The sequence below is a fragment of the Gekko japonicus genome, unplaced genomic scaffold (genome assembly GCF_001447785.1).
Source record: "Gekko japonicus isolate JY-2015 unplaced genomic scaffold, Gekko_japonicus_V1.1 scaffold1082, whole genome shotgun sequence".
In the NCBI taxonomy this organism is placed as follows: Eukaryota; Metazoa; Chordata; class Lepidosauria; order Squamata; family Gekkonidae; genus Gekko; species Gekko japonicus.
In genome coordinates, this window is record NW_015173155.1 from 583,606 (window position 1) to 605,265 (window position 21,660).

General features: G+C 54.4%; 2 protein-coding genes across 2 annotated transcripts in view; both read right to left on the reverse strand.

Annotated features, from left to right (window-relative positions):
- The window catches only part of LOC107119813, a 33,695-nt gene extending 28,840 nt beyond the window's left edge, over positions 1-4,855 (reverse strand). The window contains exon 1 of the mRNA XM_015422404.1: positions 4,186-4,855. Within this exon, the coding sequence (XP_015277890.1) occupies positions 4,186-4,425 (240 nt within the window). The 5' untranslated portion in view covers positions 4,426-4,855. The remainder of the gene's footprint in view (positions 1-4,185) is intronic.
- A 4,186-nt stretch (positions 4,856-9,041) lies between these two features.
- On the reverse strand, positions 9,042-20,158 carry TNFSF12 (tumor necrosis factor superfamily member 12). Its single transcript, XM_015422405.1, has 7 exons — positions 20,033-20,158; positions 18,776-18,814; positions 17,478-17,562; positions 15,059-15,121; positions 12,839-12,874; positions 12,539-12,663; positions 9,042-9,764 (listed from the first exon to the last, which is right to left on the reverse strand). Exons 1-7 carry the CDS (start codon positions 20,156-20,158, stop codon positions 9,513-9,515), a joined length of 726 nt encoding a protein of 241 aa, XP_015277891.1. The 3' UTR covers positions 9,042-9,512.
- Positions 20,159-21,660: the final 1,502 nt, after the last annotated feature.

The window sequence follows — 21,660 nt, forward strand, 5'->3', positions numbered from 1 at the left end:
GGGGCGGCCGGAAGCAGGGGGCGGGGCTTCATCATGTGCCCAGCCCCCCCACACCTCACCCGGGGGAACTGCGATCCCCCGTGATCCCCCCCGAAATGACCTATGGGTCTCCTCCAGGGGAACTGATCTCTGCAATATGGAGATCACTTCCAAAGAAATCCAGGCCCCATCTGGAGGATGTGGAAACTCCACCTGCAGTGTTAGAAGAGTCAATCAACAAATATATACACTGCAAAAACCTTTTTTATAAGTTAAAGTGTTCTATATGTTCCATCTTATAAAGTGCATTGTGTATTATTCATAATATTCTAAAACAGGTATATATTCATTACATGCAATATCAACCATAACAATCAGTTTGTACAATCTAATAGCTAAAGACAGGAGTGCTCCGTCTATGAAGGTCAGCTGCTTAATGGGCCTTTTGTAGGACCAGCAACAAACATCAATTAAACTTCAATGTAACCACAAAAGGAAACTTCCCCCTTTAGAAAACTTTCAAGCAAGGAGAAGCGGGTGTACAATTCTAGAAACTCCCGTCGGGGTTGATTGTGTAAAAAGGATGTAAATTGACTGGTAGCTATTAGATTGTACAAACTGATTATTATTGTTGATATTGCATGTAACGAATATATACCTGTTTTAGAATATTATGAATAATACACAATGCACTTTATACGATGGAACATATAGAACACTTTAACTTATAAAAAAGGTTTTTGCAGTGCAATATTTGTTGATTGGCCCATCTAAAAGGGACTGCCCAGTGGACAATTCCCGCCCCGCCCCCCACATGGCTGGTCTTTTAAAAGCCCGGCAGCCCTTGCTCCCCGGAGTGGGGAGAGAATGCAAGAATCCTTTATCTCAGATCCCCAAACCCAATGCTCCCTCTAAACCAGTGATGGCGAACTTTTTAGAGACCGAGTGCCCAAACTGTGACCCAAAACCCACTTATTTATTGCAAAGTACCAACACGGCAATTTAACCTGAATACGGAGGTGTTACTTTAGAAAAAACAACCCATACATTAACTTAAGTTGATACAAACAAAGTAAGGAAAGCAATCCCAAATGCTTTCATTGACTTAAAATTATTTGGCAGAGAATTTGACACTTTAATGATGGTCTTGGCCTGGCTGGGGCGATGGCACGCGTGCCCACAGAGAGGGCTCTGAGTGCCACCTCTGGCACCCATGCCATAGGTTCGCCACCACTGCTCTAAGCTGTGGAGTCTTTGTGAGCAAAAAATCTACTTTGTGAGCCACCGGCATTGAAGCTGTGAGCGAGCGATTTGCCTACTGCATAAATTAGTTTGCTCTGGAGCCGTCCTTCCTGAGCGAAGACAAAAATGTGTGAGCCGGAGGCTAAAAACCTGTGAGCTAGCTCACACGAACTCATCTTAGAGGGAACATTGCACCCCATCCCACGTTTTTTAGCAAGCAAAAGCTCACAGACTCACTGAAAGGTGCAGCTGCTAACATATTATTTTCTAAATGGCTCCTGCGTCATTACCCGCTGCCCAAGATGCGGAAAGTTACTTCACCGCAGAACAGCTTATTTTATGCTTAACAACAGCCGCTGTTAAGAATTGTTTTTGCAAGGCACTGGAAACAGGAAACCGTTTGGGAAAATCCAAGACTGGATTGATAAATGCAAATAAAAGCTGCAAAGGGATTGCGTTAGCAGCATGGAGGCATGGGAAGGATGTACGGCAGGCTGAGTCAACACGGGCTCGAATCATGCAAAGACAGAGCGGCCTTTTCCTCTTTGGGCGTCTTTTCTTTCTTTGTCTATGTTCAAACTATGGTTGTAATCAATGCTCCCTCTAAGCTGTAGAGTCTTGTGAGCCAAAATTCTACTTTGCGAGCTGCTGGCATTAAAGTTGTGAGCGAGCGATTTGGCTACTGCATAAATTAGCTTGCTCTGGAGCCCTCCTTCCCGAGCTAAGGCAAAGATGTGTGAGCCGGAGGCTAAAAACCTGTGAGCTAGCTCACACTGACTCAGCTTAGAAGGAACACTGGTTGTAATGTATATCTTTTGGGAAATAATCATTAAACAAAAACACAGCAAAGCGATGGTGGAAAGTAACCTCTGGCTCATTCCTGCATGCGGAAGAGACCGTTAAAGCCACGGGGGCAGCAGGGACCACTGAACGCGGGGGGGGGGGGGGGGGGCACACTGGGAAGCGGTTTCCTGGCCTCTTGGTCTGTTCATTGGCAGGTGACCAGAATGCAGCTTCTGTTTTGCAGGCGCACACAATAATAATGTGTTCCCCCCCCACACACACACTCCCTTAATGGCAGTAAACGAACAGGAAGTTCAAAGGGGAACAGTTAGATATGGGAGAAGTCGAGAAAACGAATTAGGAACTGGGTTGGTCTTGGGACACTGGGAGCCCGGGAGCCCAGGCGGCCACTTCCCCAGCCTTAAATTAGGCTCACGAGCCGACATGACGGGCCTGGTTTTCGTCTCCTGTTTCAGGATAACCTGCACGCCACAGAACACGTGCAGAGTCTGTTTAAGCTTGCCACTAAGGGGCAGCTCTTCCTGGGAGGTTTGAATCCAAAGCTGCCCGGGCAAGGGAGCTCTCTGCACATGCTCAGAGACCCATTTCTTCCTCCAGGTCTCAGTTTGAGAAGAAGAAGAAGGAGGAGGAGGAGGAGGAGGAGGAGGAGGAGATTGGATTTATACCCCGCCCTTCACTACCTGAATGTGTCTCAGAGTGGCTTACAAACTCCTTTCCCTTCCCCTCCCCACAACAGACACCCTGTGAGGTAGGCGGGGCTGAGAGAGCTCTGACAGAAACTGCTCTTTTTCAAGGACAGCTCTTATCAGAACTACAGGTCATCCAGCAGCTGCATGTGGAGGAGTGGGGAATCAAACCTAGTTCTCCCAGATTAGAGTCTGCGCACTTAACCACTACAACAAACTGGCTCTCATATGCATAGCCCACACTCCCAGTCCCCCAAGCTGCCCTTCCTTGCATGAGGATTGCCAACTCATTGGGAGGGGGGGGGATTCCCTGTCTATCCCCTATCCTTTGATTGATTCCTGGCAAAGGATGGGAACGAATTTCCCTTCCCAGCGCTGGCCACGGGCCCAGCTGGGATTTGGAGAAGCCATCCCTCCGCTGCAAAGAGGAGGCTGGCTTTATTGGCGTGCAAAATAAACTAATCCGGTTTCTCGGAAAGCAGAAGGGGAAGGCGGGGAGCCAAGAGGACATTCTGAGTGAGAGGTTGGCGGGGGGGGGGGGGGGGGGGGTGGAACCTCCCCCCCCCAACAACCCCTTTCCAGTAGAGCAAATTTGCTTGGGAGGGGCGAGGGAAAGAAAAGGTCTGGAATATCCAGGCCCCTATCGTGAAGACTGTACCAATCCCTCCCCTCCCCGAGACTTTTCCAGCTTGCAGAACTGTGCTGCAAACATGTCCTGGCATCACTCCTCGGCTTAGCTGCCACTAGATGTGGCTGCGGCACCCCAAGGATCCAGCCGGAGTCTCATCCCGCAACCCCAGCAGAGGGGAGAAGCCCAGCTGCTGCTAGGTGTCAACCCCTGCCTCCGCTCAAGTCAAAAGAGCAACTTTGCACCGTTCAGTCGGGGGCGACAGGAGCCACAACCCTCCTTCCACATCTCCCGGCGCTCTGCACATGCCTAGAGGCCACGCTTACTTATACAATTCACAGACCTTTATTGGCATTACATGCTGACTTATTAACTGGGGGGGGGGGTTCCTCCGGACACTGGGTTGGCTGCTTCTTAAAGCTGTTGAAGCCCCCCCTCCACTTGCGGAGACGCTGCAACCGACGCTCCCTCTAAGCTGTGGAGTCTGGTGAGCAAAAATTCTACTTGGTGAGCTCCTGGCATTAAAAGTTGTGAGCCAGTGATTGGACTACTGCATAAATCAGTCTGCTCTGCAGCCCTCCTTCCCCCTGAGCGAAGACCAAAAGGTGTGAGCCGGAGGCTGAAAAACTTGTGAGCTAGCTCACACTAACTCAGCTTAGAGGAAACACTGCTCTGGAGCCCTCCTTCCCCCTGAGCGAAGACAAAAAGGTGTGAGCCGGAGGCTAAAAAACTTGTGAAAAGGCTCACACTAACTCAGCTTAGAGGGAACAATGGCTGCGTGACTCCCTCCCTCTCCCCCGACCCACCCCTCGCCCCTCTGCTGGTGCAAAGCAGGCCCTGTCTTACCTGGAGGGGTCCTTCGTCTTGGTGCCCCTGGGACGTCCGCAGCTCTTCTCTCAGCTGAGAGAGCTCCCCTCGCAGGGCTTCCAGGTGGAGGTGGAGGCAGAGGACGGTGAGCAGGCAGGCGACCAGCCCCAGGGCACCTCCGCCCACCCAGAAAGCCGCCAGGAGAGAGGGGCATCGGTGGGCCTCCGGCCTCAGCCCGGCCTTGGCTTTTCTTCTTGGAGGGGCAGCTGGACTCAGCATCCCGGGAGCCCACAAAGTCCTTCTCAGAGATCCCCTTTCTGTTCCCCGATCCGATTCCTAGACACTCCCCACCCCCCGCAATTTCCTCCCCGAACGGCAGATCCCGAAGCCTGGGGACCTACACTCCCACAATACTGTCCCAGCGCTGGGAAGGAAAGCCAGGCGTCGGATCCGCACCGCTTCTTCCCACGGAGGCCGAAAGTCCCGGCCAGTACAGCCCAGCTGCCTTGTTACCCTTGTTATGGGACCCCTTTGGCCTTGCCAGGGCCTTCCAGTTCAGGAACCTCTGCAGCGGCATGCCCCACGGCACACCCCATGGCCCCCAGGGAGACCCTACGGAGCCCTCCTGCCAAAGGGATGCCTGAGCAAACCCCACGTCTCGGCCCCGCCAGCTCTCCCCATCTCGCCCGGTGCCACCCTCGCGGCCAGTCCGTGCCCTTCTGAACGGGCTCGCTGCCAGACGGGACACCGTTACGAACGCCCCACGCAGCTGAAACAGGCCTTTGTGCCCCACGGCAGGACTGGCAGCATCTGGCGCGCCGGACCTGAGCCCGTGCCAAGGCAGGCGGTGGATTGTGCAATCCCCAAGGGGGTTGAGGAAGCGGCTCTGTGCCCACGGCTGCCAAGTGTACCCGCCCAGCCTGGAACTCAGCCAAGATGTTATTTAGCCCTTCGAGCAGAACCAAGGGAAGCACTCCCCGCGGCCCAGGCCTCCCTGCCTGATGCCCGTCCCAGCAGCACCACCCCCGGCAATGCACACTACTACAAACTCATGTTGCCAACTCCAGGTTGGGAAACTCCTGGAGATTTGAGAGTAAAGTCTGGGGAGGGTGGGGACTTCAGCAGGGTATAGTGCCTCACGGCCCACCCCCACAATTGAGAAGAGGAGGAGAGATTGGATTTATCCCCCACCATTCACTTGGAGTCTCAGAGCGGCCCACAATCTCCTTTCCCTTCCCCTCCCCACAACAGACACCCTGTGAGGTCGGTGGGGCCGAGAGAGCTTTCTCGAGGATTGCCCTTGAGAGAACACCTCTGAGGGAACTTGTGACTGACCCAAGGTCACAGTCACAGCAGCAGCTGCATGTGGAAGAGTGGGGAATCGAACCCGGTTCACCCAGATTAGAGTCTGCACTAGTTTATACCCTGCCTTTCTCCCATTGGGTACCTAAAGAGGCTTACATTGTGCCCCCTCTCCCCCATTTTGTCTTCACAACAACCCCGTGAGGTGGGCCAGGCTGAGAGAGTGTGACCGGCCCAAGGTCACCCACTCAGCCTCCATGGCACAAGTGGGGGATTTGAATCTGGGTCTCCCAGATAACCAGCCCAACACTCTTAACCACTACACCACACCGTTTCTCCTGGGCCCATCACCTCCAGGGGAACTGATCTTTGCAGGCTGGAAACCTGTGGTGATTCTGGGAGATTTCCAGACCCTACCTTGGACGTTGGCACCCCAGTTTTAAACCACCTTCACATCTCCCCGCTTTGGGCTCTTTCTGGACATTTGGGCTTTGGGGTTATCAAACCCCAGGGGTTCCAATTGACAGGTCTCTCTTTTTCTCCCCTCCGGTACATTCGCCATTCTGTTGCACTTGAACCCAGGACTCTCCTTCCATTCCATTCACACAGGCATGACTTCATCCCTTGGCCAATGGAGATGCACACCAGATCCTGGGCCAGAGGATGGAAATGGTTAGCCACAGGGAGGGAGGGAGGAAGAGAGGGAATGCTGGGGGAGTGAGTGAAGGAACGGAGAAGGTTAAGTGCGTGGACTCTAATCTGGGAGAACCGGGTTTGATTCCCCACTCCTCCACTTGCAGCTGCTGGATGACCTTGGGCAAGCCGTAGTTCTGTCAGAGCTGTCCTTGAAAAAGGAGCAGTTTCCGTCAGAGCTTTCTCAGCCCCACCTACCTCACAGGGTGTCTGTTGTGGGGTGGGGAAGGGAGTTTGTGAGCTGCTCTGAGACTCCTTTGGGTAGTGAAGGGCGGGGTATAAATTGGTGTGGTGGTCTAATCCGGGAGAACCAGGTTTGATTCCCCACTCCTCCACTTGCACCTGCTGGATGACCTTGGGCAAGCCATAACTCTGGCACAGCTGTCCTTGAAAAAGAGCCGTTTCTGTCAGACCTCTCAGCCCCACCTACCTCACAGGGTCCCTGTTGTGGGGAAGGGAAAGGAGATTGTCAACTGCTCTGAGACTCCTTTGGGTAGTGAAGGGCAGGGTATAAATTGGTGTGGTGGTCTAATCTGGGAGAACCGGGTTTGATTCCCCACTCCTCCACTTGCACCTGATGGATGACCTTGGGCAAGCCATAGTTCTGTCAGAGCTGTTCTCTCAAGGGCAGTTCCTGTCAGAGATCTCTCAGCCCCGCCTACCTTGCAGGGTGTCTGTTGTGGGGAGGGGAAGGGAAAGGAGTGTGTAAGCTGCTCTGAGACTCCTTTGGGTAGTGAAGGGCGGGGTAATCAATCCAATCTCCTCTTCTTCTCCTCACAGGTGCTGGGGATGACCCTCAGGGCCTTGCTTGGCTGGAAACAATGAGGGTTGCCATGCCAACCTCCAGGTGGGGCCTGGAGATCTCCCAGAATTAGAACTGATCTACGGATGATGGAGATCGGTTCCCCTGGAGAAAATGGCCAATTTGGAGGTTGGGCTCCATGGCTTTATACCCCCCATGAGGCCTCTCCTCTCCCCAGGCTCCACCCCCAAATCTCCAGGAATTTCCCAACCTGGAGCTGGTAATTCTCTTTGGAACTGGGGGGGGGCTACACCTCCTGGCCCTTTAACTGGGAAAATTGGGGGGGGGGATACTCAGCAGTTCAATAGCAGAGAGGGCTCCCCTCCCCTCCTCCCACATGTCTGGGAGAGTTCCTCTACCCCCCCCTCCATTTTTCTTTGGAATTAGAAACAATTAAAAGCCTGTTCTGGGAAGTGATAAAAGCAAGGGGATGGGACAGGGAAATTGCTCACTATTATTTGGGCGTTTCTCTACTTCTGCGGGGAGGGGGGAGCCTTTCTGACCTTCCTCTTTCTTAAAACAACGGACTGGGCAGCATACCTGGGAAGCCCCCCCCCACCTGCAAGAACTCCCCCCTCCTTAAAAGGGTAAAGGTTCCCTTGCTCGAAAGCCAGTCGAGTCCAACTCTAGGGTTGCGGTGCTCATCTCCGTTTCCAAGCCGAAGAGCCAGCGCTGTCTGAAGACGTTTCCGTGGTCATGTGGCCGGCATGACTAGCTGCTGAGGTGCACGGAACGCTGTTCCCTTCCCACCGAAGTGGTACCTATTAATCTACTTGCAATGTCTTGCTTTCGAACTGCTGGGTTGGCAGGAGCTGGAACTAGAGACGGGAGCTTACTCCGTCTTGCGGCACACTCGGGTCTCGAACTGCTGAACTTCCAACCTTCCACAGCCTGCAGTTCAGCGTCTTAACCACTTGAGCCACCGCAGCTCCTTAGGGCTCCCCCTTCCTTAAGGGAAGTATTTTTCTGCCTTCCTGACTCAGCCGCCACCGTTACTTTTAGCAGGAGGGATGATGCGAAGGGGACCTTCCAACTGCAGGTGTAACCAACCCCCCACCCCACCCCAAGCAGGGATTCCAGTATTTTGGGTCATTCTCCCCACCCCTCCTGATATGTAGGACTCGGTAAGGACAGAAAGTACCGCGTGGGTTGGATCGCAGAGGAAAGGACAGAGAGAGAATGCATCGGGGTGGGGGGTGGGGAATGTGAAATCAACAGGGCGAAGAAACAAAAGAGCAGAGAGGTGAGACGGGATCATGCCTAGTGCCCCCCCCCCATCCCAGCCATGTATACATTTTTATTTACTAGATTTACAACCCCACCTTTTTGCCCAACGGGGATGCAAGGCAGCTCATAGCATACTCCTCCGTTTTATCCTCGCCACAACCACCCTGTGAGGTAGGCCAGGCTGAGAGCGTGTGACCGGCCCGAGGTCACCCAGCGAGCTTCCATAGCAGAAGTGGGGATTCGAACCTGGAGACTCCCAGGTTCTGCTCTGAGCACTACACCACCCAGGCTCTCCATATTTGGGAACTGGGAGTATCAAGGCACAGAATTATTGGGCAACAAGACTTCTGTTATCAAGAAGTTTTCATTAAAATTTTTCGTTCTGTGTTTGTTAACAGCGATAATAATTGCAGTCCCATCTCGACTGGTCCTTCACTTGATTCAGTTTCCTTCCCCTGCCCCATGTCAAAGTCAGTCAGTAGCTGGAGGGGTGGGAAATCTCCCCAAGGGCTGTTCCTTGAGGTTCCCTTGGCTTTCCTCAGCCAATGGGGAAGTTTCCTGTCATTCCATTGGCTCTTCGCTGGCCCAGGTGGGCGGGATTAGTCAAAGCTGGCCATTTCCTGTCCTTCTGTTTCTCGTCACACCTCCTACTGGCTGTCACGGGAACTGCAGCCTGCAAAGACAGATGTGGCCTCCCGGTGGTCGCCATCTACAAAGTCCTCAGCGTCTGGATGCTGGCACAAGGCGTCTGAAAGAGTTCAGCCACTTCCAACAAGGAAACGGCAGGACAGTAATTCTGGCGTAGCAATTCACAACGGCGCAGCGCCCGGCAGAGGAGGAAAGCGTAGCAGCATCTGGAAGACGAATAGCAATTCACAACGGCGCAGCGCCCAGCAGAGGAAAGCGTAGCAGCATCTGGAAGACGATATAATCCTCAAAAGGAAATGTGGCGACCGGGCCAGGGAGTCCACACCTTTGGGAATATGCGGGCTTTGTGCCTTTTTGGTTTACAGCTGCAGCTGGGGTCCAGATGTTCTCTGTAGGATTCAACGAAAGCGACGGCAGCCCCCTTCCTGCCTATGGGAGCAGGAAGATGGACTGCGGAGTCTTTGGCGCGTGTGGGGGAGTTATACAATCCGGAAAGGGAGATCTCGGCACTCAGAGGGTCTGGCAGAATTCACAGGGGAGTCAGCAGGACGTGAAGCCCCTCGTGGTCGGATCCGGCGCAGCCAGACGCAGAGAGCGCCTGCCGTACAGAGCCAGCGCCTGCTCCTTTCCTCTCCCCCCACTCGACCCCTGTCCGCCCCCCCCAGGCCCTCCGTTTCTCCCGCGGTCCAGCCGGTCAGTGCACTTGGAAGAGGCCAAAGTAGGTGAGGTAGCGGTCCGCCTTCAGCTGGACATTTGGGATGGTTTGCAGCCTGATGGTCTCCTGAGGCCTGAGCAGCACCAGCCCGGAGACGTGGCACACCCTGAGTTCGGCCTTCTGGGGGCCGGAGCTGGTGGGGCGGAACTCTTCCACGCAGCGCAAGGCCAGCTGGCCCCCCAGCACCACGTCCAGCTTCATGTAGTTGGTCTTGTCCTCGTTGAAATGAACCTGGCGGCGAAGAACGAGAGGAAACAAAGCGTACGGGATTCAGTGCGCAGCGACAGCCCCCGGGAAAAGATGGCTCCCGAGAAGGGTTAGAAAAATGCACCAGGTCTCGCCACCACTGTCCGCCATGATTGACAAAACAAGAAGAAGAAGAAGAAGAGATTGGATTTATACCCCGCCCTTCACTTGGAGTCTCAGAGCGGCTTACAAACTCCTTTCCCTTCCCCTCCCCACAACAGACACCCTGTGAGGTGGGTGGGGCTGAGAGAACTCTGACACAAACTGCTCTTTTTCAAGGACAGCTGTGCCAGAGCTTGTGATTGACCCAAGGTCACATCAGCAGGTGCAAGTGGAGGAGTGGGGGAATCAAACCCGGTTCTCCCAGATTAGAGTCCGCACACTTAACCACTACACCAAACTGGCTCTCCATGTTTAGGGGAAGTGTATCTCAAAATACCAGATACCAAAGAAGATGAACAGCTGCGGCGCGTGCCTTTTGCGCTCTGTTTGCGGGCTCCCCGACAGCACAGAATCATAGAATGTTAGAGTTGGAAGGGACCTCGCAGGTCGTCTAGTCCAACCCCTGGCACTCTGCAGGAGCATAGCGGAAAGATAGCCCTACAACATACCCGAAAGAGGGTCATCCAGCCTCCGCTCATGGAGAGGTTACAGCCTGGCACGCAGAACGTCCCGGGTTCCAGCCCCAGCATCTCCAGTTAAAAGGACCAGGTAAGCAGGGGACAGGAAAGACCTTTCTCTGCCTAAAACCTGGGAGAGCCGCTGCCAGTCTGAGTAGACAAGACTGACTGTCATGGACACCTGCGTGGCATCCCCTCCTGAGCCAGCACCGACCGATTCCAAGCCAAGACCTTCAGCCTACCTCGGGTGACTGTATGGAGCCTGTATGGAGAGGTTACAGCCTCTGCCTGGCACGCAGAACGTCTCGGGTTCCATCCCCAGCATCTCCAGTTAAAAGGACCAGGTAAGCAGGGGATGGGAAAGACCTTTCTCTGCCTAAAACCTGGGAGAGCCGCTGCCAGTCTGAGTAGACAAGACTGACTGTCATGGACCCAGGGTCTGATACAGTATAGTCCTTTCTGCGCTAGACCTTAAATCCTGATCCAACCCTGTCTTCTACACTACACGAGAGTTCACCCATGTAATTATCTCGGGCATTTTTACATTCTGCACTTCGGGTTGCCAAGTACCTACCTATGAACCGGCGGGGGACACATGCTTCTGTAGATTCGAGGGTCCAGTAACGACACAACACAGAGAGATCTGTTGAAGCTCTCTGACCAAGCTCTTAGTTCTCTCTCTGTCCCAACTCTTCTGTTGAACTGCCTCTTAGCAGCGCTTTATTTAGAGCAGGCGCACACATTTCTCCCCCCTGCCCTGCACAGTGAAAACGTTACAAAGGAGAAGCCTCTAACTAGAATCACAATATGTTCTTAACAGAATGTTCTTAACGCTGAAGCTCTCCTATCTTGCCCGAATGTAGCCAAGTTTATACTCTCAGCACTCAGCAGACCCGCAGGGTTTGTGCACTGCTTGCCAATCTCCCTGAGAGAACTGGAACTCCCGGGCATGCCTCACAGGAGTTTTTCAATCCCACAGACTTCCCCACCGGAAGATTCTTGATTGTAAGACAGGCGCTGCACTATTCCGTCGCCCAGACGTGACGCAGGCACGTAGCCGGGCAACGCTCTGGTAATGGAGCTGGAAACTCGATGGTACCATCGACTTTCCAGCCCCATTGCTAGAGCGTCACCCGACTATGTGCCTACGTCATGTCTGGGCGACGGAATAGTGCAGCGCCTGTGTTTTCCCCGTGGGAATGGTCCCGCGAAGAACTACATGTCCCCCGACGAATCAAGGTATGTACTTGGGAGCCCTGTCTGCACTACACTTGAGTTCACCCTGCAATTATCTCGGGGTATTTTAAGAACATAAGAGATGCCAATGTTGGATCAGGCCAAAGGCCCATCCAGTCCAACACTCTGTATCACAGTGGCCAGAAATACCAGTGCCATCAGGAGGTCCACCAGTGGGGCCAGGACATTAGAAGCCCTCCCACTGTTGACCCCCCCCTCCAAGCACCAAGATGACAGAGCATCACTTGTGGCTAATAGCCACTGATGGACCTCTGCTGCATATACTTATCTAATTCCCTTTTGAAGCCGTCCATGCTTGTAGCCGCCACCACTTCCTGTGGCAGTGAATTCCAAGTGTTAATCACTCTTTGGGTGGATTTTTTGTTTCCACATTACATTGAGTTCACCCCGGTTTCGCCCCACGCTTGTCCTGGGATAAACGGATGCTGTTATAACCAGTGTTCCCTCTAAGCTGAGTTAGTGTGAGCCAGCTCACCGTTTTTTAGCCTTCGGCTCACATGTTGTTGTCTTAGCTCAGGAAGGATGGTGCCAGAGCAGACTAGTTTATGCAGCAGCCAAATCGCTCACAACTTTAATGCCGGTAGCTCACAAAGCAGGATTTTTGCTCACAAGACCCCACAGCTTAGAGGGAACATTGGTTATAACAAGGGAGCTCCGCTCCTGTGCGCTCCTGCAGGAAATTACCCCTGGTAGAATGTAAGTTCGGGGACAGGGTTGAACCAGGATTTAAGGTCTAGTGCGGAAGGGACCTATAAGACAGCTCCATCGGTCCTCAACAGAGACCTTTCCGGCATTCGAACCACCCAAAGCCACCCACAGAGCCCAAGGATCGTGATGCACAAACCTCCTGGTGCCCTCCCCTCCCCGGAGAAGCCCCCTCACCTGGCAGTACAGGTAATAGAGGCCCCTCTTGAGCACGGTGAACTCCCCTCGGCTGCTGTTGTAGCGGAGGGGGCTGCTGGTGTTCAGCTTGGCCTCTCCCCAGCCGCGGATGGTCCCGCTGCCGTCTGGAGTGGGACAAGGAGGGGAATGGGGGTCTTGGCAGAAAAAGAAGAGACCCAGGACTTTTCTCCCCCCCCCAATGCGTGGCTCGGTGGGAAAGCAGCAGAAGATGTTCCACCTCCCTGCCCGCCCCTTCCCCTTCCCCTCCGCCCCAAACGGGCCCTGCCCAAAAGGTGTTACCTGCCTGGATGCCACCGCGGCCTTCCGTGGGTTGCACTGGAAGAGAGACACTCTGGTGAGTTGGGTGGTGGTGGTGGTGGGGACATTCCAACTCAAGCAGAAGGCCGGCCTTGGGAGAACGTCACTTTGCGGCTGTGAGCTGGCAAAAAACCCTACTTGCCGCGGCTGAGGGAGAGGACCCCCCCGGAGGAATGACCATCCTGACTACCACCCACAAGTGTTAGGTTTTGGGGAGGGGGAACACCTGGACTCCCTCCTCCTTCCTTAGATCCTCCCCCTCTCTCTCTGAACCTCCACCAGAGGCCGTTAGCCTCTGAATCCCAGAGCAAGGAGGCAACTTTAGAGAAAGGCCTTGGCCACCGTGCCCTATTGTTGGCCCTATAGAGCACTGGTTGGCCGCTATGTGAGACAGGATGGAGGCTGGACTGGGTGGACCCTCACTGGTCTGATCCAGCAGGGCTCTTCTGATGTCCTTATGAAAGCCTCGGCCTCTGTACCCTGTTGTTGGCCCTCCAGAGGAACTGGTTGGCCACTGTGTGAGGCAGGATGCTGGACTAGATGGGTCACTGGTCTAATCCAGCAGGGCTCTTCTGATGTTCTTAAGATGCGGAAGCCTCAAAATCCAGCAGAGGTCCTGATGTGGCCACAGGGCCGGCTCGAAGTGTTTCTGCGCCCTAGGCGAGGCTGCTTTATGGCGCGGATGCCAACCTCCCGGTGGGGCCTGGACCAATGTTCCCTCTACGCTGTGGAGTCTTGTGAGCAAAAATGCTACTTTGTGAGCTACTGGCATCAAAGTTGTGAGCAAGTGATTTGGCTGCTGCATAAATTAGTTTGCTCTGGAGCCATCCTTCCTGAGCTAAGACAAAAATCTGTGAGTCAGAGGCTAAAGAACTGTGAGCTAGCTCACACTAACTCAGCTTAGAGGGAACACTGGCCTCAACACCTGGAGACCTCTGGAGCCAGCCACCCTTTTGCTGCCACCACCACCACCGCCTCCTCCCCCCCTGCCGCCACCACCAAAGGGGGAGGAGGCTGGACTAGATGGGCCCTCCCTGGTCTGACCCAGCAGGGTTCTTCTGATGTTCTTAACATTAGAGGAAGGCCTTAGCCTCCCTGCCCGTTGTTGGCCCTCCAGAGGAACTGGCTGGCCCCTGTGTGAGACAGGAGGCTGGACTAGATGGACCCTCCCTGGCCTGATCCAACTCTTCTGATGTTCTTACGTATACAAATATAATTTGCATCATGTGGCAGACTTGAGGTGAGAGAAATCTCACATTCCCCAAGTCTCTAATCTTCACCTGGAAGTGGGAAGAAAACAGGAATTTATTAGTTGCTGTAGATTTTCCGGGTTGTGTGGCCGTGGTCTTGGCATTGTAGGACCTGACGTTTCGCCAGCAGCTGTGACTGGCATCCTCAGAGGTATAACACAGTAAGATGGAGGACTCTCCGTGTCAAGGTGAGAAGGAAAATGGTAGGCAGGTAATTTATATCTACTCCGGAAGGTGGGGTAGGGCTGAGTCAATCTCTTGTAGGAGTTCCCCAGGCTGTGAACATGCTAATGGAGGACTCAGCCCTACCCCACCTTCCTGAGTAGATATAAATTACCTGCCTACCATTTCTCTTCTCACCTCGACACGGAGAGTCCTCCATCTTTCTGTGTTATACCTCTGAGGATGCCAGCCACAGGTGCTGGCGAAACTTCAGGTCCTACAGTGCCAAGACCACGGCCACACATCCTGGAAAATCTACAGCAACTAATGAACTCCGGCCGTGAAAGGCTTCGACAACAAACGGGGATTTGTTGAAGGACAAAAAGAAACGAGAGTCAGGACAAAATTAATACAAACAAAGAGGACCGTCCCAATCAAATGCCATTCCTCGCACCGTCTGCCCTGAGCTGGATGGCCGAGGCTAGCCCCATCCTCTCAGACCTCAGAAGTTTAGTCCTTGGACGGGGGGCCAGCAAGGAAGTCCAGGGTGGCGAGGCAGAGGCGGGCAATGACAAGCCCCCCTGAATGTCTTTTGTCTTGACCTGAATGGCCTCCTGAGATCTTGGAAGCAAAGCAGAGTCAGCCCTACTCAGTACTTGGAAGGGAGACCGCCAAGGGAGTCCGGGGCCCGGGGGAAAGCCAGAGGCCTCTGCTCAGCACGGTCAGAAATCCGGAGACCCACGGGGGAGAGAAGTGAGCGGCCGGCCCAGGCGCATGCAGGACCTCTCACCTTCGTAGTGCGCTGCAAAGACTGTGCTGGCTTTGGAGGACCGACGCTTCCCTCTGCCGGCAGCTGAAAGGGAGAGGGGGCCGCTTGGTTAAGGGCGCAGGGGGCAGGTGATGGTCAGGCGCTCCCTCCACTGGGGGGTCAACAGGAAAGGGTGGGAGGGACCCCCTTGCCTAACAAGAGCCTCCCAGGAGCCTAGCTTGAGAGCACAACAATGACCCCAATGTACCTAAAGGACCGCCTTTCCCCATGCATTCCCCAGCGAGCACTGCGATCGGGTACTCAAAATCGCCTGGTCCTCCCAGGCCCTAGATAAGCCAGGCTTGCATCAACAAGGGTCGGGGCCTTCTTGGTGGCGGCTCCATACTGGTGGAACGAGCTCCCGGAAGACATCAGGGCCCCGCGGGACCTTTTACAGTTCCGCAGGGCCTGTAAAGCCGAGCTCTTCCACCAGGCATTCGATTAAGGGGCCGCAGCGGCCATCCGAGGCCCCGGCCCCAATACCGTCAATATCTTAACAACACCAATCATACCAGGAACATCACTGAATAGGCTGTGCCTGGCTGACACGACCCAGACCACGCGCTAATCGATGGTGGACCCCCGCCATGTTGCGTGCCCCTGCTAGCACTTTATGTATTGCTTTTAGATTTAATTTATTGTAATTTCAACGGAGAAACTGTTTTATCAGTAATAATGTTGTGAGCCGCCCTGAGCCTGCTGCGGCGGGGAGGGCGGGACAAAAAGCCAAAATAAATAAATAAATAAATGGTGCTCAGGGCAAACCGGAAACCATCCCTGTCCCCCCAGAAACCTGATTGGAATGATATGGGGTGTGTGTGTGTGAACTGGTATCTCCCCCCCAAAATAGAGGAAGGTCTTTAGGGAGTGAGGAGCACATGCCTCAAACTGGAGAGCCAGTTTGGTGTAGTGGTTAACTGCGCGGACTCTAATATGGGAGAACTGGGTTTGATTCCCCGCTCCTCCACTTGCAGCTGGTGGATGACCTTGGGTCGATCACAGTTCTCTCAGAGCTGCCCTTGAAAAAAGAGCAGATTCTGCCAAGAGCTCTCTCAGCCCCGCCCACCTCACAGGGTGTCTGTTGTGGGGAGGGGAACGGAAAGGAGTTTGTAAGCCGCTCTGAGACTCCTTTGGGTAGTGAAGGGCGGGGCATAAACCCAATCTCTTCTCTTCTTCTTCTTCAAACCCTCCAGCCCCCCCAAAAGCTCTCCGGGGTTTGCATGGGCCCGGCTCTTCCAGGTCCCTGCTCAACTGCTCTCAACATGCCAATGGATACTAGACAGCAATGAGCACGCTCAGAGGTCTTTGGGCTGGTTTTTTTTTTTGGGGGGGTGTCTTTTAAATAGATTTGGAAAGTATTTGCTTCCTGCATACCAGGGGAGTTCCCCAAGAATGGAGAAATTGCACTCTTCTCTGGGGTGCCCTGCTGATAGCTGCAGGACCATTAACCCTAATCCTATTGCATTGCTTATTAGTCGTCTCATCCTGTTGATCCCATCGACTTATCCTGTGCAATCCGCCTTAAGTCTCTGTGAGAAAGAAGGACTGCAAAGAATGGGGGGGTCAGCGTGGTACAGTGGATAGGGACTTGGACTAGGATCTGGGAGACCCAAATTTAATCCCCACTTTGTCGCAGAAGCTCGCTGGGTGACCTTGGGCCAGTCGTCCGCACTCAGCCTAACCCACCTCACACGGTGGTTGGGAGAATAAAATGAAGATGGGGGGAACGTTGTAAGCTACTCTGGGTCTCCGCCGGGGAGAAAAGTGGGGGACAGGTGAAGCCATGTAGGGTGTGTTTCGCAGGTCCCACTTCTGCACCTGCAGCCACCATCGCCCCACCACCAGCAGACAGTTTTTCCAAGGGCTTTTAAATTTTTTTTAAAAATCAAAAACTGCTAGATTGGTATCGCACTGCAGCACTCTACTGCAATAACATACTAGTTCCCAGCTCTCATTTTTTTTTAAAAAAGGTAAGACTGTGTCCCTTTTTGTTGCAGAGTTATAAGGGGGAAAGTGGAGGCTGCATTTTTCCCACTATAAGTCTAGGGCTAGAAACATACTTAAAAAAAAAAAGACAGAAAGCTGCCATCTAGCACATGGTTGCCATAGTGTGTTATAAGGTTATAGCAATCTAGCGGTGCCTGATTTTTTTAAAAGTTCCGTGGTGGAGGTTGAGGCTGAGACACGGAAAGGACAGAGAAAAGCTACTGAATGGACTGTTGGCATCTGCAGCAGCAACGGTGATGGTGCAGGGAACTGTCTCCGAGTGGAAGCAGCTATACTGGCCAGGCTAAGCCCTGGAGCAGTTGAAAACCTGTCAATGTTGGGCTATCTGCTGCCTACGTCCCGTTGCACCCCACAAAAGACATCCTGCCAATCGGATTGGCTGGAGCCAACTCACCTTGCCTTCGCTGCCGCAGTGCCCCCTGCTGGGCAAAATGGTGCAGCAACTTGCCCTGGCTGTTCCAACTGGTAGAAAGCACCACCTAGAGGGGCAACGGGGGAATGCGGGACAGAGAAGCCCAGAGGGTCATTAAGGAGGGGAAAGAAGCAGTTGAATGGAACTTAGCGGGCCACGAGTTCGAGGCTGCCACCCCAGCATCACATAAGGCACGCAGTTGTGAGCTGGGAGGCGGAAGCAGTCTTAGCTGACTATAGGTAAAGGTGAAGGTTTCCCTTGCTCGAACGCCAGTCGAATCCGACTCTAGGGGGCGCTGCTCATCTCTGTTTCCAAGCCGAAGAGCCGGCGCTGTCCGAAGACGTCTCCGTGGTCACGTGGCCGGCATGACTAGACGCTAAGGCGCACAGAACGCTGTTCCCTTCCCACCGAAGCGGTACCTACTTATCTACTTGCAATTTCTTGCTTTCGAACTGCTAGGTTGGCAGGAGCTGGGGTCAGAGATGGGAGCTCACTCCATCACGCGGCACTCGGGTCTCGAATGGCCAAATACCGACCTTCTGGTCTGCAGCTCAGTGTCTTAACTTCTGAGCCACCGCGGCCCCTAGCTGACTATAACCTCTGCCCAAATCAAAAGATTAATTCTTTGGAAACAAACCCAGCAAAACAGCGCAAAGGTGGCTATTTGCAAGCCCCGGCCCAACAGCTGACCACCAAACCCCGTCTCCAAGCGCAGGCCGGATCCTGCCCACCAGCCTCTCTTCTGCAGTCTGGCCTGCAGATGAGAACTTCAGAACTGGGCCATCCCTCAGCCACACTGCAAACATATAAAGCCAAGGAGACCCACAACATGGGCGGGGGCCATGGTGGCTCAGTGGCAGAGCACCTGCTTGGCGTGAGGAAGGTCCCAGGTTCAATCCCCGGCATCTCCAGGTCAAGGGACCAGGCAGTGGGTGATGGGAAAGACCGGTTCTCTGCCTGAGACCCTGGAGAGTTGCTGCCAGTCTGAGTAGGCAAGACTGACCATGATAGAACAAAGTTAAGAGTCCAGTGGCACCTTTAAGACCCACGAAAGCTCACAGCTTGAATAAAACTTTGTTGGTCTCAAAGGTGCCCGACTGGACTCTAACTTTGTTCTATTGCTTCAGACCAACAGGGCGACCCACCTGGATCTATCGCGATGGACCCAGGGTCTGATCCAGTATAAGGAATCTTCACCCCCCACCCCTGCTTCACATACATGCATGCAGATCACCCCGACTCCGAGCCTCAACTGCTTCCGAGAAAGAAAAGCCACCTACTGGATCCACTGCCTCGGCGTCCTCCACAGAGACGATATCCTGCAAACCAGAGAGAGAGAGAGAGAAACGGGAGTATCACATCAGAAAACTGCGAGGACACGAGAACCTGGCTGGGAGCGCTCCTCGTGAGAAGCGCTCCTGCCCTCCGAGGCTTCCGTCTCAAGGGAACGGTCAACCAGCCTGTGATCCAACGGTGTTGCAGAGCCAAGCACAACAGCCCTGCAGAGATGGCCACTGCTGCCAAGACTGAGAGGTGGCCATTGCGGGGTCAAGGCACTGCAAGCAGAGGGCGGCCTGGCCAAAGATGGTCCCTTTGGATGGCAGAGGGAGGGTACCACCCGGGAGACAGTGAGCGTGGATTCCTCGGGAAAACGGGCACACAAAAGCTTCTACCCAGAACCTCTAAGCCGTGGAGTCTTGTGAGCAAAAATTCTACTTTGTGAGCTCCTGGCATTAAAGTTGTGAGTGAGCAATTTGGCTACTGCATAAATTAGTTTGCTCTGGAGCCATCCTTCCTGAGCTAAGACAAAAAGGTGTGAGCCGGAGTCTAAAAAACTGTGAGCTAGCTCACACTAACTCAGCTTAGAGGGAACAGTGCCCAGAACTAAACTTTGTTGGTCTTGAAGGTGCCACCGGACTCAGACTCTGTCCTGCTGCTTCAAACCAACACTGCAACCCCACCTGAATCTGATTCAGTCTAAGGCAGCTTAATGTGGGGTGGGGTGTGTGTCTTATGCCGGCTCCCTTTAATGCAGGCCAAAAATGCCACAGTGAATTCGCTTGGATCCTGCCAGGTCACAGCAATTCTCAGCAAGCTCACTTCAGGGAAGGAGCATTTTTGCAACCTAACAGTTTGGGCTGATTTAGTGCTTTTGTACCTGGGGTGTGTGTGTGTGTGTGTGTGGGTCACTGGCAGAAGTCCAGCAGCGCAGATATGGAATGTGCCTGGGGGGGGTTGTCTTCCTGGAGGCAGTTGCTACGGACACACAGCAAACAACTCCCCCACATCCCTGGGCAGGAAAACAAAGCGGCTTTGCAGATTCCGCCCTGCTCTTGCTGCTCATGATCCCTGCAAGGAAAACTTGCCTCCAGCGCCCCATTTTTTTTTGGGGGGGGGGAGATCTCGAAAGCAAAAGGCATCCCTCTTGCCTCGAGGGCTGCGACTCCAGAACAAGGTGCCGGGGCTTCGAAGGGCCCGGAAGCCCCCCTCTCCGGGCCTTGCCGCCCTGTTTCAGTGACGGCACTGCAAGGACGCACCCGTAAAGGGAAAGCACTCTGCACGTGCTCCAAAGCCCTGGCCTTTCCGCTGTTCCAGGGCCGGATCCCCAGGCCAGAAACTGGGCGGTTCGGCCTCGCTTGGGGCTCCTTCACCACCCCCCCCATCGACCCCATTTGACAGCTGTGAATGTTTGCAATTATCGCTGACCCGCAGGGGAGGCAGATGTCAGAATGTGGTTGCCGAGATGCGTCCAGAGGGCGTTGGGAGGCCAACCCAGCTGTTGGGCGTGATCCTGTGGGTGGGGTGGGAAAGGAAAGTATTGCCGGAGGGGTTCCCCTCGCTTAGCCTCTGATCCAACCACCAACCCACTACTGACTTCTCAGCTCACGGTGTTGCACAGAGGGCTGAGAAGCGATGGCATAGCGCTCCCCAACAGACTACCACACGGTGCACGGATGTGTGATCCGCCAGCAGACCCTCACCAAGTCTCCACTCGAACGGGGGGTGCTTTTAGAGCTGTCGGTGTGGGCCCCTGCCTGGTCTGCGGGCAATTCAGACTCGGTTGCTTCCCTGACCTGAAAAAGAGGCCAAGGGGCGGCGTCCCACCTCCCTACCTTCACACCCAAGGGCTGGGCTGGCTTTGGGAGGCCTGCCCGTCTGGGATGAATCCCTGCAGCGGCCCAACCCTCCGCAAGGAAGGAGCGCAGCAGCATTCTTAGAACACAGTCTGCTTGCGACTCTGAGTGGAGAAGAGGGTGCGAGTTCCTTCCCGGAGAGGGGCCATCGCCCAGCCTCCCAGACCAGAGAGGCCACACACAGAGAGCCGGGGTGGCCGTTCCCACTTCTCCTTTCTGTTTTTAACGTTGAGCTTTGCAAGCAGGAGGCTGCCCCCCCCTCCCCCGGACTCCCGTGCCTTTCCCAGCAGCGCGGCAGGCGGAAATCCAACCGGCAAAGCCGCATTCCCACCCGGGGCGGGGCTGCACAGGTCGGACTTCTGCCTGCTGCTGTCCCAGCTGTAGACGACGCGCGTCCCCTCCCGCGGCCAGGCCCAGAAACGCGCCCCCGACCAGTGTTCCCTCTAAGCTGAGTTGGTGTGAGCTAGCTCACAGGATTGTGTCCTACACCACTGTAGGGCTACAGTTCCCCTTCCTTTGAGGCCGGACAGTCTGGCAGAAACTACAAGAATGCTCAAGGTGGGGTTTTTAGGGGGTGTGGGGGAGGCAATGAATTGGGGGGGAGTGGGGAGAGAAGGCTGGGTGGGAAACTGGTCTTGGGCCTCCCGTGCCTTTCCCAGCAGCGCAGCAGGCGGAAACCCAACCGGCAGAGCCGCAGTCCCACCGGAGGCGGGGCTGCACAGGTCGGACGTCTGCCTGCCGCGCCACTGCTGTCCCGGCTGCAAACGACGCGTGGTCCCGCGACCCTGCCCAGAGACGCGCCCCCGACTAGTGTTCCCTCTAAGTTGAGTTGGTGTGAGCTAGCTCACAGAATTTTAGCCTCCAGCTCACAGGTTTTTGTCTTGGCTCAGGGAGGAGGGCTCCCGAGCAAGCTAATTGATGCAGCAGCCAAATCGCTCGCTCACAACTTTCATGCCAGTGGCTCGCACAGTAGAATTTTTGCTCACAGGACTCCATAGCTTAGAGGGAACATTGCCCCCGACCAGTGTTCC

Bases quoted from the DNA above. Each gene is read 5' to 3' on its own strand.
- TNFSF12 (XM_015422405.1), bottom strand. From the start codon at position 20,158: ATGGGGGGGGTGGTGAAGGAGCCCCAAGCGAGGCCGAACCGCCCAGTT. The intron at 12,875-15,058 runs GTGAGAGGTCCT...TCTCTCTTCCAG, and splicing joins CTTTGCAGCGCACTACGAAG to TGCAACCCACGGAAGGCCGC. The intron at 12,664-12,838 runs GTAACACCTTTT...GTCCCACTCCAG, and splicing joins CCGCGGTGGCATCCAGGCAG to ACGGCAGCGGGACCATCCGC.